At 37.4% G+C, this 15,412-nt stretch overlaps 2 protein-coding genes across 5 annotated transcripts in view; one reads left to right on the top strand and one right to left on the bottom strand.

Annotated features, from left to right (window-relative positions):
* cep170aa (centrosomal protein 170Aa) overlaps positions 1–10,337 on the top strand; it is a 40,112-nt gene extending 29,775 nt beyond the window's left edge. Inside the window, exons 12-20 of one of the 4 annotated variants that reach the window (XM_065296987.2) lie at positions 313–1,830; positions 3,610–3,651; positions 4,856–5,096; positions 5,945–6,125; positions 6,432–6,608; positions 6,747–6,835; positions 7,010–7,103; positions 8,252–8,303; positions 8,393–10,337. In XM_065296987.2, coding sequence (XP_065153059.1) covers positions 313–1,830; positions 3,610–3,651; positions 4,856–5,096; positions 5,945–6,125; positions 6,432–6,608; positions 6,747–6,835; positions 7,010–7,103; positions 8,252–8,303; positions 8,393–8,640 — 2,642 coding nt within the window. In that variant the 3' untranslated portion in view covers positions 8,641–10,337. The remainder of the gene's footprint in view (positions 1–312; positions 1,831–3,609; positions 3,652–4,855; positions 5,097–5,944; positions 6,126–6,431; positions 6,609–6,746; positions 6,836–7,009; positions 7,104–8,251; positions 8,304–8,392) is intronic. The other 3 variants (XM_065296988.2, XM_065296989.2, XM_065296990.2) reach the window with 3 other exon arrangements.
* Positions 9,779–14,606, bottom strand: dync2li1 (dynein, cytoplasmic 2, light intermediate chain 1). Its single transcript, XM_065296991.1, has 13 exons — positions 14,472–14,606; positions 14,210–14,345; positions 14,053–14,087; positions 13,894–13,963; positions 13,713–13,801; positions 13,405–13,597; positions 13,251–13,319; positions 13,093–13,170; positions 12,893–12,972; positions 12,725–12,795; positions 12,138–12,235; positions 11,961–12,053; positions 9,779–10,868 (listed from the first exon to the last, which is right to left on the bottom strand). The coding sequence occupies exons 1-13, from the start codon at positions 14,483–14,485 to the stop codon at positions 10,806–10,808; spliced, it is 1,089 nt and encodes a 362-aa protein (XP_065153063.1). The 5' UTR covers positions 14,486–14,606; the 3' UTR covers positions 9,779–10,805.
* Between the last annotated feature and the right edge of the window lie 806 nt (positions 14,607–15,412).

The following is a 15,412-nucleotide window of genomic DNA, read 5'->3' as shown; positions in this document are numbered from 1 at the left end:
ATAATGTAGTTTAGCCACCTGCTAAGCTTTAATGCTATTAGTATATTGTTTTAGTATGCGAGATCTCATGTTGTTGTTTAAAATTGGCCGAACAGCTGTTCTGTTGAGAACAAACAAAGCCAAAAGAAAATGATTTAATGCAATTAATCACACAATAGTTTATAGTTAAAATAGCAAAACAATTCATGATGGTATTGGTATTTCTTTCAGTATGTGATTTTAAGGACATGCATTAGATACGATTATACTTAAGTACTGTTTTAGTTTGCAGTATGCACATTTGGAAAACAATATTTTCATATTTCACTTCAGATGGTGATGCCCTTGAGTCAGTGGTTTCTATGAAGAGTAATGGCTCAACCACATCCAGCCAAGCTGACCGTAAAAGAAGGACTTTACCCCAACTCCCCAAAGACGAAAAAATCAAACGTTCTGAGATCGGTGAGAAACAAGACACAGAACCCCAAGAAAAAGAAAGCCACGGTGACCACAAAGGTGATGGCGAATGTCTCACCGCTTTGGACAAAAAAGACACAGGGTCTGGAAAGTCTAGCCAAACCAAGAGCTTCCAACAGGATGGGAAGCAAGGACAACAGTCATCCTCAAAGCCTTCCTCACATCCACATGGAAGTGGGGAGAGGAGAGGCGAGGATGGCCGTAGGAGACGTTCAGAGGATAAGAGTAAAGGAAGTGATGGGGAGAGGTCAGGGAAGCCGCTGGTAAGGCAGGGCAGCTTTACCATTGAGAAGCCCAGTGGAAACGTGCCAATAGAACTGATTCCTCATATCAACCGGCAGAACGGTGGGCGAGAGCGGAGCGATTCGGTTGGCAGCATGGACACGGCAACTCTTCTCAAAGACACCGAAGCTGTCATGGCTTTTCTGGAGGCCAAGCTCCGCGATGAGAAGAAGCTGGACTCGACGGCTCCACCTGGCTGTAACCCATTGTCTCCAGAGTCTGATATTGACACGACGAGCACTGTGAGTCAGGCGGCAGCCGAGGGTGATCGTAAAACTGTCCAGAAGCGAAAGTCTCTCAGCAGCCTTTACAGAGAAAAAAGCAACGCAAGTGCTACGGCAAAAGCCGCAAGCAGCGCAAGAGAACGTTTGGAGAAGAAGACCAAGACCAAAACCCCAGAAAGCCGCTCGGATGCTCGCCGTTCAGTACAAACAGCCTCTCGTGGCCGGCAGCCATCACAGGATCTCACGGATGATGACCAGACATCCTCGTTAGCCATCTCCGATATCCTGTCTTCGGACCAGGAGACGTATTCCAGCCGTTCGTACGCCAAAGGTCAGTTCACTTCCACTGATGACCTTTTCCACTCCAAGCTTGACGCTAGCAAAACCGCAAAGTCTGTAAAGTCCAACAAGACACTGCAAACTAGCACCTCTAACACCCTCGCCAAGCAAGCCGGCCTGCCGCAGCCCCGACCTACGAGGACGTCCCTGTTGCGCAGAGCTCGGCTCGGGGACACTTCGGACACTGACCTAGCTGACGCAGACAGGGTTTCGGTGGCTTCTGAGGTGTCCACCACCAGCTCTACTTCCAAACCTCCATCGGGGAGGAAGGCGCAGTCACGTTTTGACTTGCTAGCACAACCTCGACGCACCAGGCTTGGTTCGTTTTCAGCACGGAGCGATTCGGAGGCAACCGTCAGTCGATCGACAGCGACCCGTGTGTCGTCAGAAACGGCCCTTCGTCTGGGACTGAGGAGCCCAAATCAGCAAGTCACAGACAACAAGCTAACTGCACGCATGCGCGCCAATAGTGTCTCCAAGCTAACGGAGACAAAGACTAAGACAGCGCCTGCAAACAACACCCCTGCTGGTAAGGAGAATATAATAGGAATATTAGCTTTCTTATGTAGCAGTTTGGAAATGTTAAAGAGCACCTATTTCATTGCTAAAAACAATGTTATTTTGATATCCTGCCTTTCTCAAACGTATTGATTTTGTACAAAACTCATCGATTTGAAAAGTGCTGTGTCCCTGATTGCCCAGCTAATCTGTACGTTATGATTGGCCTGAATACCTCTGATGTCAGCCGGAAATGTGACGCTCCTTACCGTGTTTGAAAGGTCCGGTCACAAATCAATGTTAACAGGAGTTAAATTACAGACGGTGTGTACAAGTGGAAAGAATTATGATAATGTGGGTCTTGTCTGCATCACCAATCGCAGGAAGTAAACTGTTGCCTACAATCCGTGTGTTTGTTGTAGTCCAAGAAAAGAGATTGATAACTCAAATTATCATTTACCTTGGGGTTTGTACCTTTTGCATATTGTTAACATGTACTAATACACACTTACACACCAAAGGAAATCTAAAATCGTGAATCGGACGATAGTTGCTCTTTAAGAAAAACTTTGTTAATTTTGGTTGTTCCCATTTATCTAGCTATGTGAAAGTCCATAACAATGTGAATCAATTTGTCGCTCTAAATTCTTTTCATTTAAATAAGTTAGATAAAAGTATCTGACAATGGGTTTATAAAACAGTGTCTAAAAACTGGGCTTTAGTTAAAACTGCAATCTGTACCTTTTGCCTCCCTATTGTGAATGTTTTTACATGGGTTAAAGTCAAGCGAAGTCAAACTGAAATTACATGTGAAATAATACTGTATATACCCGAATATAAGACAACCCTGAATATAAGACGACTCCCCATTTTCCAGACTTATTTTTGAAAAAAAAAGACGTTTTGTGGAAAACTGTTTTTTAACAGAAAATAATTTTATTTGAAAATTCTAGTGATTACTTATTGGAAAAACATTTTAACACCTTTCATTAAATATTTGGATTAATTTGTCACAAAATAAAGTGCACTCTGTCAATGAATGAGTGACAAAAATGAATAACCTTTCCACAAAAATGAAATAATTATGAAGGCCCATGTATGTAACTGTGGTACTGTGAAGATAGATAGAAAATAACATCTGCTTTTAATCAAACACATCTAACCTATCGTGTTGGCACCCTCTGCTGTTTCCCCTTGCTTTCTCCCTTTACCCGTGATTTTGTCTATATCGCGAATATAAGACGACCCCCCATTTTTCAGCCTAATTTTAGGACAAAAAAAAACAGGTATATAAGGTACACTGTAAAAAAATATTTATTGGAACAACTTGAAGTAAGTTACCTGGTTCCCTTAAAATTTTGAAATACTTCAACTTAAAAATATTAAAAATTGTCTACAAATTGTCAACTAATATTTTGAGTTGAATTAAGGCAAAATTTTATGGCAGCCAGGTAACTTCCTTTAAGTTGATCCATCAACCGCTCAAATTCTAAATCATTATTATAAACTTAATTGTGAAAGGTTTTTTAGTTTTTGCTAAATATCTAAATTTTGTTTATTTTTAACCCTAAAAGTTACAAACTTCAGGTTTTTGTAAACTAATAAAACTTCCAGAAAAATTGCACAGTTACTCATCGCTAAGTGATCAAAGCTTAAAATAAGTGTTTTCCATTCAACCTCATTTATCAAAAATTTAGAAATCCGTATTTTTGTGATTCATTTGAATTTAATCGCTCTCATTTGTCATGTTTGACTGTAATTGTCTGTCTCTGCATGCTTGTGATATTTATTGAGATTCAATTTTACACAGAAACTCAACTCGAGCCTGAAAGTTTTCTCTCAGAGGACGATGGTACTGTACCGTCTGTTGCCAGAGTGTGTGTGTGTGTGTGTGTGTGTGTGTGTGGTTGTGTTGGGCTTTTTTATTTAATACAAAACATATCATACATTGTGAACAGTAGAAACTCAAACTTAGAAAGCATAACCTCTTGCATGCTTTAAAGTTTCATTCTAGCAAATGTGTGGAGTTATTTATTCATAAGCATGCAGTGATGAAAAGGAGCTCAGCTTATATTAAATAAACATCATTAGTTCTTTTAAGAAATTGCATGTGGTCTAATCGTACAATATAATTGCAGAATTGGTGACATGTGGGAAAATTCAGTAGTAGTAATACATTTGTAGCATTTTGTCAATTAATTACAAATCATTTGAAAATTTGGCTGGTGTAAGATATGCTGATGCAAAACTGAGGGTCAGTAAATTTTAAATTGATTCCCCCTGGTGGTACAAAGATAAAACAACATAACGGTAATGAATCACCTTCATCTTACCTTGAACAGACCAGTACACCACTACCCCAAATGAGACCTTTTTATCACTTGCTAAAGTCATAGCTTAGATTTATTGGTTATTAATTTACTGTTTGCTTTTAACAACTTTGAGTTCTGCTGTGAAATTGTAATACATATAACTTTTCTTTATAACTTTAATGATTTTTTTGCTGTTGTAAAATTAATATGATACTGCAGATTCTTACTCTGCCCCCATTTGAAATAAGGTTTTGATTGGAAATGTTTGATGTATTGTAGTTAATCATAGTTTAAAAAAAATAATAATATAAAATTGTAAATGAAAAATGTTAATAACAAATATAATTTTTTATTAAATAACAATGAATAGTATTTTTTTAAACAGTTATTGTTTATAAATATGCTATTGGTAATTTTTAGTTTATATTAGTTATACTTTTACGGTTTAAAATTTAATAATAACCAAGATTTAAAAAAATAATGTGAAAGAATTGTAATTATATGTTTGTGTTCACTATTTCATTAACCAGTGTTACACTATGATTGTAAAGTGTTACCATATTAGTCAAAAACCTTGAGCCAATGGGGAAGGAGAATTAGTGTGTTTGTTGCATCGTGAAAATTGATGTAAGTTGTCCTTTAACCGGAAACTGCGCTTTTTTGCCAAAAACTCATAAATGCTACCAAAGGAAATGTAAATACTTTTAACCACCTCCAATTGCTCATAAATCTATCTCCTTTAAGCCAATAACAGGTGGAGACGTCTGCCACCAGAATATGCCTCTACCTCCGAGGATGAGTTTGGCTCCAACCGCAACTCTCCCAAACACGTCAGGCTGCGGCCAGGCACGACCCTTCGCACCAGCAGACTGGGTGTCTCTGCTCCTCTCACGACCAGCCCTGGAGGTTTATTGCTGAAGAACCGAATGAAAGAACAGGAGGAGTACATACGAGACTGGACAGCACACAGTGAAGAGATTGCCAGGTACCTATCAACTCTGTCCTATTCACAAACACATTCAGATTCTGTTTTTGTATTTAAGAAAATTAATGAGAATAAAGAGAGTGTTATGCTACATATACTTTTGCTTTGGGCAGGAAACTTAAAATAATGCCACTGCACTTTTAACAACATACTGTACTTGCATCATGCCACATATTATGTTTAGACGAATTTGTCGCCTATTTATATACAATACTGCCACCTTGTGGTTTTTCTGGCACACACTTAAACTTTAACAGCAGAATGTATTAATACATTTTTCTTATAATTTACTCCCATATGACTTCCTTTTTTCAGTTAAATACAAACAAATTCTTTTATACTAAAATGCTGTCATCTACAGAGTTCAACATGGCAAAGCTCTAAAACCTCTTTACCATTTAAAAAGTCAGAATCTGAGCTTATACACAACATTTGTGACCCTGTCTGAGAAATCCAGGCTAAAGTCTCAATCTAGTTAGGAGATTTGGAGCATCAACATTTGATTTCACATTAATTTCAATCTTTGACATGACCTTACTCCGTCAATATTAAATATATCAAGGATATATGTTCTTTACATTATGTAAGATGATTTAATGTAGAAAACAGTAAATCACAAAAAATGGTTTTCACAGACTTGGTCACGTGTAAGATATAACATTATTCTTGATTTGCATGTGTGTAATTGTATAAGTAGTAAAGTTGCATGTGCATTAATGTTGCATTGTATATAAATGTGCATGTGCTTGAAGCCTGTAGGGACCACCTAATGTGATTTGTTTTTGCATGATGTTTGTTTGTTTATTTGTGCACCCCTAGTTTCTAAACCCCCCTCTGAAGGTTAACAGGTTATTTCCCTGTGTGCGTAGGATCAGTCAGGACCTAGCCAAGGATCTGGCCATCCTTGCACGGGAGATCCATGACGTGGCAGGCGAGATCGACTCGGTCAGCTCCTCCGGCACTGCCCCCAGCACCACGGTCAGCACAGCAGCCACCACGCCGGGCTCCGCCATCGACACCAGGGAAGAGGTAAGCATCATTGCTCAGAACATATAGAGGTGGTTTCCCGGACAGGTCTTTTCCTAGTCCCAGACTAAAATGCTGCCTTAATTTGAAAAAAAGCCTTACACTGACGCATCTTAACATATATCAGTTTGTCTCAAGATGCATACGTAATGTTTTTTTGTAAGGTATGTTTGTAAAAACTACTTAAATGTCCTAATATAGGCCTAAGGCCTAGTCCTGGATTAATCTAAACCCTGCCTCATAGTTCAGTGTTTTTGACTAGACAGCTATCATTGTTTTTCCTTTATTGTTTGTTGTTGCTTTCTGCAGCTGGTAGAGAGAGTTTTTGATGAAAGTCTGAACTTCAGGAAGATTCCCCCTGTAGTGCAAACCAAAGCCACTGAGATAAACGGCAAGCCAGTCGAGCTTCGGCCTCGAGCCCCGGACAGCCTGGACCCTCAGACGGCCTTGCGCAGACGCACCTGGAACCGGGATGAGGTGAGACCGGTATGAACCTTTATATATATTTATTTAATTCAAACTTGTTGATGTAGAATTTATTTACAGTGTTGCATTGTTTCGTTTGTGCGGTTATTTATAATTGTTTATTAACTGCTTGATTTGATCTTGATGGTTCTTTTGCAGGCGGTCCTAGACAGTTTATTGCTGACATCGGTTTCCCAACTGTCTTCAAAAATCCGACAGTCTGTAGATAATACTGCTGGCAAAATCAGGTCAGTCATCAAGCCATTAAAAAATGTATTGAAATGTGTCTGAAAATCTAATGACATTATATAGGATCAAACTTGAATAGATTATTAATACTGTAGATGTATTTTTATAAATGTATTTCTACTTTCTGTGTATGCTGACCATTGCAACATACTATTGCTATTTTTATTTTTAAGGATACTGTTCAAAGATAAGGACAGAAACTGGGATGATATCGAGCGTAAACTGTGTTTAGAAAAGGAAGTTTCACTTCCCAAAACTACAAACAAGGTAAGATTTATTAAAGCTGAATGCCTCTTACAATGCATAACCTCTTAAAGGGGTCATGACATGTTTTTATTATATTATTATGAAGTGGACTTATAATATTACTAAAGTTTTGACGCAAATTTCCATGTGAATGTCAAGAATGACTAGAATTTCAAGCGCTAATGAAATGTGTAAACTCAAGTGTTCAAGCATCCAACTACGTGCGAATAACGCGTTTTTGCCGCCTCTACCGCAGCTGGTGTGAATGCACCATTACCGTGGGTTTACACCAGCTGCGTTTGAGGCGTCAAAATCGCATCTAATGCGCATAGTTTGCTGCTTGAACAGATTGAGTGTACTCGCTTCATTCGTGTGTAAAAGCCGCGCGTGAAATTCTAGTCATCGAGACATTCACACGGAAATTCGCTTCATGGGAGGGGCTTCTGCGACTCCGCTCGCTTTCTGTAATCACGTCACTACTAAAGCAAGCTCCTAATTGGTTAACGCGGCACGTTCTTCCGCCAAAGGCAACGCTCATCGTGCTATTCACGCGAACTAGACGCGCGAATGAGGCAGAATCGCGTTTTCCGCGCTGTGCTAAACGCCTCATTCTCGTCGCGAGACCTCAGACGTGTGTCAATGCGTCTTCACATTGACTTAACATTGAAATCACTCGCGCTTCACGCCTCTACCGTGGCTGGTGTAAACACAGCATTATAGATGTTTCATCGGACGCAAGCGCGTCGTCACGGTTACGTGTCTGGACGGAACTAAACTTCTGGTCTCTGTTTGTTTAATGGTCTAGTGGCTAAACTGAACTCTGGAACAAATACTTTGTCAAAAATAATAAATGTTTTGGTTACTAAAAGACGAAGGGATCATGGATCACCGCTATGTGAAAGGTTTGGCAGCCGATCAATAGTTAACATTGTATACATTATACAGTAGCCTACACATTTTACACAGTAACGTTAGCTCAGTATAGTTTTTAATACGCTTTATATATGATTTTATCTAACGTAATCTACTTGTTTTTTATTTTGTTTCTTACTGCTGAAACCGTCTATATGTCATAAGATCAAGGCAAAATTGATTCCTAATGTCATGGCCCCTTTAATGTAATAGATCTGTAATTATTCTTTAATGTAATCATTCTGTTTTCAATTTAGGACATTTCATCAATACTAACAGAGCTCAAGAGGGTAGAAAAGCAGCTTGCGGGTAAGTCTCGTACACCGTCTACTGAACTAATAAACATTATGTAAACACAATAATTGCAATCATTCTGATGTATTTGTCCATCCCTACAGTTATAAACGTGATGGTGGACCCTGATGGAACCCTTGATGCTCTGACCAACCTCGGCTTGACAAGTCCTACAACCCCCAAACCCAGAACCAGCCCCGCGTCTCAGAGCAAATGGGGACCTCTGCCCACTAATGGAGCATCCCAAGCAACAATGACCATAACCGGCCCCAGCCTAGAGTTACCCAGCGTGGGACTCAATTTTAACCGCACACACCCCACTGGAGAGGAGAGTGCCATCGCTAGCAAATGATCACTTGCAGTTAAAAGCAAACTGGACTAATAAAACTACATACGTAACTCAATGTTTGTGTACTGTTTCATGTATCCCTATGTACCCTTTCGAGGATTGTGTATGGGGAATGTTTGTTGTTTCCACCCTGTAGTGTGTAGCCTTTAGGATCAGACCTGCGTATCTGGACTGACTACTTGGCGTAGCTAAGCAAAAAAACACACACCAAAACACACACAGCTGCATGTGACAGCAGGCAAACGGCCATCCAAGGGCCAATAATAAACTGCCAGACTGATTTCTTGTGACCGGATACAACGCAACTCCAGTGCCTGTCTGCTCTTCCCTGAGCTTTACTTTCACTTAATAACTTACGATACAGTTTATCAAATAACAGAATATCTTTGAAGGACTGTGTTTCAGTAACTTTTTAGGCAGTAAATTTTGTGCATTTACAATTTGGGAAATGTTATTTTTGAGAAACCTAAATACTATTTGATGCAAATTGAACCAAACACCAAGCAAGCGGTAATCCGCACCCTGGTAAAATCTTGATCATCCTTGCTTTGATCAGCACTGTTGAGAGCTGAATCAGCCTTATGACTGTACTGTAAGCGATGTGTGTACTAAGTTTCTCTGGCATATCCTGCATAATGTAGACATACTATGGATGACTTCATGGCGCTCCGATACATACTACATGTAGCCTTCTTTTCATAAAAAACATGTTTCATCTTTTTGTGCGTGTTTATTGTATACACAAATTTCTTCTGCTGCTTTTCTGTATTTTAAGGGGGATAAGAAGTAAACCTGAAACACATACCTGGCCTTTCTTTTTTTTTTATTCCCCTTAGAAGACTATTTCTTACATGTAATGTAATTAGACTATTAGATAATAGTACAGTTAGGTACTTAGGACTAGATACATCCAGTGGGCCTTTTTATGTTTTGGATGATGTCACTAAGTGCCCAGTACACATCAAAAAAGTTTCATGTGAAACGGAAGAAAGATCATGACACCGCTATATTCCAGTATACCCAGTCAAAACACCTTTGTGGGGAGACTTCTCTCTGGCATACAAACATAACCTGTGTATGACAACGTGCTTGGTACATCAATTTTCCCTGGGTAGTTTACACATTGTGTATCATATCAGTGTTTTTTTCTTTATTGTTTTTTTTTAATGTATGGTTTATTTATTTTTATTTCAATACATTTTATTGTAATAGCACTTTTTTAAGAATGTTTTGAATACTCTCAGTAAACAAAAGGGGTAAACAACATTGAATAAAAGTTTTTTTTTTGTTTAATTTGGAAATTAGTCTGTTTATTGTGTCTGGTTTGACAAATGTGATATTCATGAAGGTACGCTTTAAAGTGCAAATCTATGCGCATAAAAACTATTTGTATGCATTCAATATTTACTTTTACAAATTATACTATGTAACAAAAAATGTTGACAAAGATTCTACATCGTACACATTTACATTACACTATAGCAAAAAATTGGCCCTAACTGTCACTGGTGCAGGTTCCTTTAAAAAGGTCCCAACAGATGTGTACCTTTCAGGTACTAATATGCACTCATTGCTACCAGCATGTACATCTGAGGTACTAATATGACCTCTTGGGTACAAAGGTGTACTTTTCGTACTGCCCCAGTGACTGCTGGGGACTGTTTATTCTGACATAGGGCTGCATAACGATTAATCACGACTAATCGTTTGTAGAATAAAAGTATTTGTTTACATCATATATGTGTGTGTAATGTGTATAATAATTCTATATATATAAATACACACATGCATATATTTAAGAAATATTTACATATGTATATACATTTGTATATTTATATTTATTTCTTAATATATATATATATATTTTTTTTTAATTATACATGCATGTCTGTGGATTTACATATACATAATTATTATATACAGTACACACACACATACGATAAAATAAACAAAAACTTTTATTATGCAAACGATTAGTTGTGATTAATCATTATGCAGCCCAGTGTCATGTATATATTCTAACAGTACAAAAATGCATCTATATAATAGACAGTAAATATATCGCTTGTGCATACTTTAGTTACAAGTCCTGTCAAACGTTACAAAGTCCATGTGACACAATGTACTACAATGCTGAGCTTAGCTTCTGGAGGGCAGCTGAGGGAAATCTAGGGGTCAAGTTCCAGACTTTTCCAGGACTTTGCTTGCTGTCGTTTGTACTGCTCCAGCTCCTAAGAAAAGAGACAAACATACAGTGTGACCTCTTTAATAAATAAAGCACATCAATAGGAGATGAAATCAATATTTTACTTAAATAAATTATAGGTCTCTAATTATGAGCTTCTGTAACTACTGTTCCTCTAGCTTAATTGATGGGTTCTATTCCCAGGGAAAACACAAACTTGGATCAAAGCATCTGCCAAATGCGTATATATAATACAGTGATGTGGATTCATTGGTCACACAGAAGGGTCTGGATTTTATTTTTTAATCGCATAAACATGCTATAAACTTAATTTGCTGTAAACAAGTGACATTAAAGGCATATATTAATATAATTTTAAGTTTAATCAACTTGAATTTACAACTCATTTAAACTTTCTTGACTAGTGAGGAGTTGCTATAATAATAAAAATAAAGTTGAATTAGCTTAAGTTATTCCAACTTTATTTTTATAATTTACAGCAACTTCTCACTGGTCAAGAAAAGAGTTAAAATACATTGTAAAGTTTATTAAACTTAAAAATGTAAGTAAAACAATGAATTTTTACAGTGTGGGTACATTTAATGACTCTCCTATTTGTTGCTCAAATCTATACTACACCTGCAGAACTTTGGTGAAATCTTCAGACGCATGGCCAAATGTGTCACATGAAACTTGCAGATGGAAGCGTGATCAAATATATTTACTAAACATATAAACACACAAAGTTTAATAAATGTTTTATTATTTTATTTAAATTAAATTAAACTTTCAGCTACGAGTTTCATTTGCCATATTTTCACATGCTACTGGAGAATTAGCAGATTCTGTCTTGACCTGCTGTACCGATGTCTGCAATGGTCTGATACTACAACACTACAGTATAAAGTACAGTAGGTGAAAAGCTTTTAAAGGGTAAAACAAAGGGTGTATGTTGCAGGGGTAACTTTCGTTCACATGTTTCAAACAAAAGCAAAGTACAGCCCAATACAGACAGCTTTAGTTCAGGGTAATATAAAAACATCACCAGACACAGGTTAATAGAGGACAATACAATGTTGGGTGTGTTATTAAATAAACTAAACATTTGAAGACTGTGCTGATCGTACTGGGTTCATACCTGGTCTTTTTGTGCTCTCATTGAATCTATAAGGGGCTCACTGTACTGGGGGTCTTTTACAGGATCCTTCAACTCTATATATTCCTCCGCGTTCTGAAATGAAACGTTTCAGAAAACATTTGTTTTATGAAATCTTTGTGTGTGCATGTGTGTTGTTTTTTAAATAGCAAAAATTACCTTTGGTGGAAAAACCCTTTCAAAAACCTTTTTCCAAAGGTCAAAGGGGTTTTTGGCATGTAGGGCTCCAATATCAATATCAGATGTTACAGGGGGACCTAGAAGAAACGGTCATCAAAAATACAATGACTACAACCTAAGTAAATGCTTCTATCTGAAGAGCTCAGATGCAAAACCCTTTAACTGCATCGGACATGATTTCTTGTAAATGAGCATTTTTATCACGCTCTTATGTTTAGGTTCAGTAATTTCACTTTAATAGCAATGAAAAGGTTATTAGATGTAATTAAAAATCAATAGTTGCAAAAAAAATAAAAATCTTTGTGGTGTTTAGTAGATTCTGCCAACAAACTGGAATTTTTTTAATTTCTAAATCTGGGATTTGGCATTTAGTAGCTTTAGCATCTGAGCTCTTTATTTAAAAATAATGAGAAAAGTTCATATTGAGAGTTCATGTATTGTTTGCTTTTACATTTGTAACATGCTTCATATACATACTGTACACAGTTGTCACTCCAAGACATTTCCTGAACTACAACATGATTTATAACTACCGTCCTATTATACAGTAAAGACGGGCATTTTACCAATCTGACTGAGGGAGTCTGAACCAGCTGGAATAATCAAAGGTTTGCTGGAATCTGTAGATACTGACTTTCTAAAAGAATATAAGAGATCAAACAACACATTATTTTCCATATATCAGAAGAATATCTCTTAAATTGAAGTTCAAGAGAAGAATGAAAACTTTGTACGGTTTTTCAGTCCCAAACGCCAGCTGATTAATAAAACTTCTGGCTTTAGACATCGTCACTTCGGATTTGCTGTTGGTGAACTATGAACATTAAAACATTGACATAAGAAAACAGAAATAAACGGTTCATTTAGTAAAGCAAAAATATTATTAATCTCTCATTGTGTACAAATTGCAAACTGTAGTAAAATGTTATCTTACAATCAATGATGCTCCATAAAAGTGGGCTACAAAGCGTAGAGTCTTACAGATAACCTTTCTTTTCTCTGAATCCAATTCCTAGATGGAGTTTAATATAAACAGATTAATAAATCAATAGATTTATTTTGTACATGATGTCTTAACTATGAAATCTTTACCTGAAAGATGTCAAACTTGCTTCCAATTATGAGAAGAGGAACAGGAAAAGGGCTAATAAGCTCTCTGTCCTGTTGAAAAGAGAGTATGTTTAACATTAGAAACTGCACTAATGTACCATTTCTGTGCTATTTCTGTGCTATTCACATTTCTCACCGGATAGTCCTTGTGAAGGACACGTGGGACTCTATTCTGGCTTTGTTGTTTGCTGGATCTGGATTCTCCTGTCTTTTGAGGAATTGAACAAACTTTATCCACATGGTTTCGAGCTGAACCAAGAAGCCTCTCCATGGTCTCCCACATGGCATTGGGTTTAGACAGATCCAAAACAAGTACCACAGACAATGTACTGTAAAAAGAAACAAACATAATCTGTCGCATTTGCTTTTCAAATTTTATTGATATCACTCTCTCCACTTAAAATGTAAAAATATGAATAAAAATACAATATGAACAAGTCAAACCTGAGATTGTCAGCTGTTATGGGAATCTGAACTAGGTCTGATAAAGAGATCCCCCCTCCCAGTTCCCACAGATGAGCTACATCTTTAGGCTGAGGACAGTGGTGTAAACATGAACATAACTAGAAGACAATCACGTATCTTGAACGTTTAAGAAAAGTAAGAAGGATATTTTAGCTTGTACCGTATTGTGACCCCTTGCTCGTCTACCAAAAGTGTACTCCAATGCAAGAGTAGGTTTAGGTGCTTCATCTCTGGTTTAATGAAAAACACAAATGTGAGGTGACATGCTGGATGTTTAAAACGTGATTCAAATGTGAAAAGTGTAAATCCTCAAGCTCACCTGTCGAGAAACCTCAGCAATATTGTTGTTTTACCCTAAAACAAATAGTGCATTGTGAAATGTTGGTGCTTGTTGACAATAGCTTCGAGGTCTGTACATGCACGCACTATATAACTATAGACAGCAGCAGTGTTTAGTTTGATAAAGTCATGCATACCCCTGCTTTACTGCCCATAAAGAAAACCGTTCTGTCAGTGAGAAAGTGCGCGTGTTCCTCACAATCCTCTTCATCGTCAGCCCTGTTCTCTCTTTTGCGAACCTCCGCCGCAGCCACATCCCATAATGTGTCCGAGCTAGTAAACGATATTATAAAGGCAGCAATGTCCAGCATGTTTACTAATGCAGATAATGCCATTCCCGTTGTGTTTAATCTAATAAAAAATCGTTGTCGTTAATAATAACTCGAATCAGTAACTTACCTTATTTTAGGCATGACCAAATCTGTTATATTTTACGGTTGCTTTAATCGGGGAACTTATCTTAGATTAAAATGGTTTATGTCCTGATGCTTGCAGACTGTCGCGAACGCTTTCTGTTGCGAGGGGTAACGTCGCTGTTTGATGATGTAAGTTAGTCGGTAAGTGCATTATGGGAGATTGATTTTTGCCAGCACTTCACATTCTTCTCTTGATCTCTTCAGTTTACACACATCTATACGAATAAGCTTTAAGAATTGGTAAAAGGTAACACAGCTATAAATTATAATATGCTGTATAATATATTATAAAATGCTTTAGAATGTATCACTACTTGCATGAGGTAGGACTACTCGCAGGATGACGTTTTTGTAGGACAATCCGGAAGTTGGCGGCACATTGATTCCCTCGCAAAAAAAGACGATTAATTTTTCTATAGATTTTTGGATTATTGCAAAAAATTAACTCTGTGTTTAACCTCATTTAAAGACACTTACACGTTTTGTCAAACAAGTTAATCTTCACATATGAATACAAATTTTAAGAATTTTGAAGTGTAAATGCATTTAGAAATATAAAAAGCAGAATTCAAGCCAAATCAAAGTGTCATAAACGTTTATTTAACACAGAGCTTATTTTTTGCAATAATCCAAAAGTCTGTGTGAAAATGAATGGGCTTTTTGCGAGGAAACAAGTGTGCCGCTAACGTCCAGGTAATAGCCTAAAAATTTCATCCCTGCGGAACTTTATTGTGGTGCCAATCTTACATTTGTGTGAAACCACCCCAGAAATATTTTAGTTAGCTTTATAATGGTACCCTGCTGAAAAACAACAACAATGTGACGCTCCTTACCATGTTTGAAAGATTCGTGTACAATGCAGTGTTGCTAACAGGAGTTAATTTACAGGCTGTGAGTCCAAGCGGGAGGAAATGTCACCAATCC

Source organism: Paramisgurnus dabryanus, chromosome 20 (assembly GCF_030506205.2).
Source record: "Paramisgurnus dabryanus chromosome 20, PD_genome_1.1, whole genome shotgun sequence".
Taxonomy (NCBI): domain Eukaryota; kingdom Metazoa; phylum Chordata; class Actinopteri; order Cypriniformes; family Cobitidae; genus Paramisgurnus; species Paramisgurnus dabryanus.
This window is presented reverse-complemented; position numbering and strand designations above follow the sequence as displayed.

What these genes read in the sequence shown, in the direction of transcription:
- dync2li1 (XM_065296991.1), bottom strand. An exon ending in TTGCTGAGGTTTCTCGACAG is followed by an intron (nt 13,964 to 14,052) that starts GTGAGCTTGAGG and finishes TCATTAAACCAG; the next exon opens with AGATGAAGCACCTAAACCTA. An exon ending in ATAACAGCTGACAATCTCAG is followed by an intron (nt 13,598 to 13,712) that starts GTTTGACTTGTT and finishes TTCTTTTTACAG; the next exon opens with TACATTGTCTGTGGTACTTG.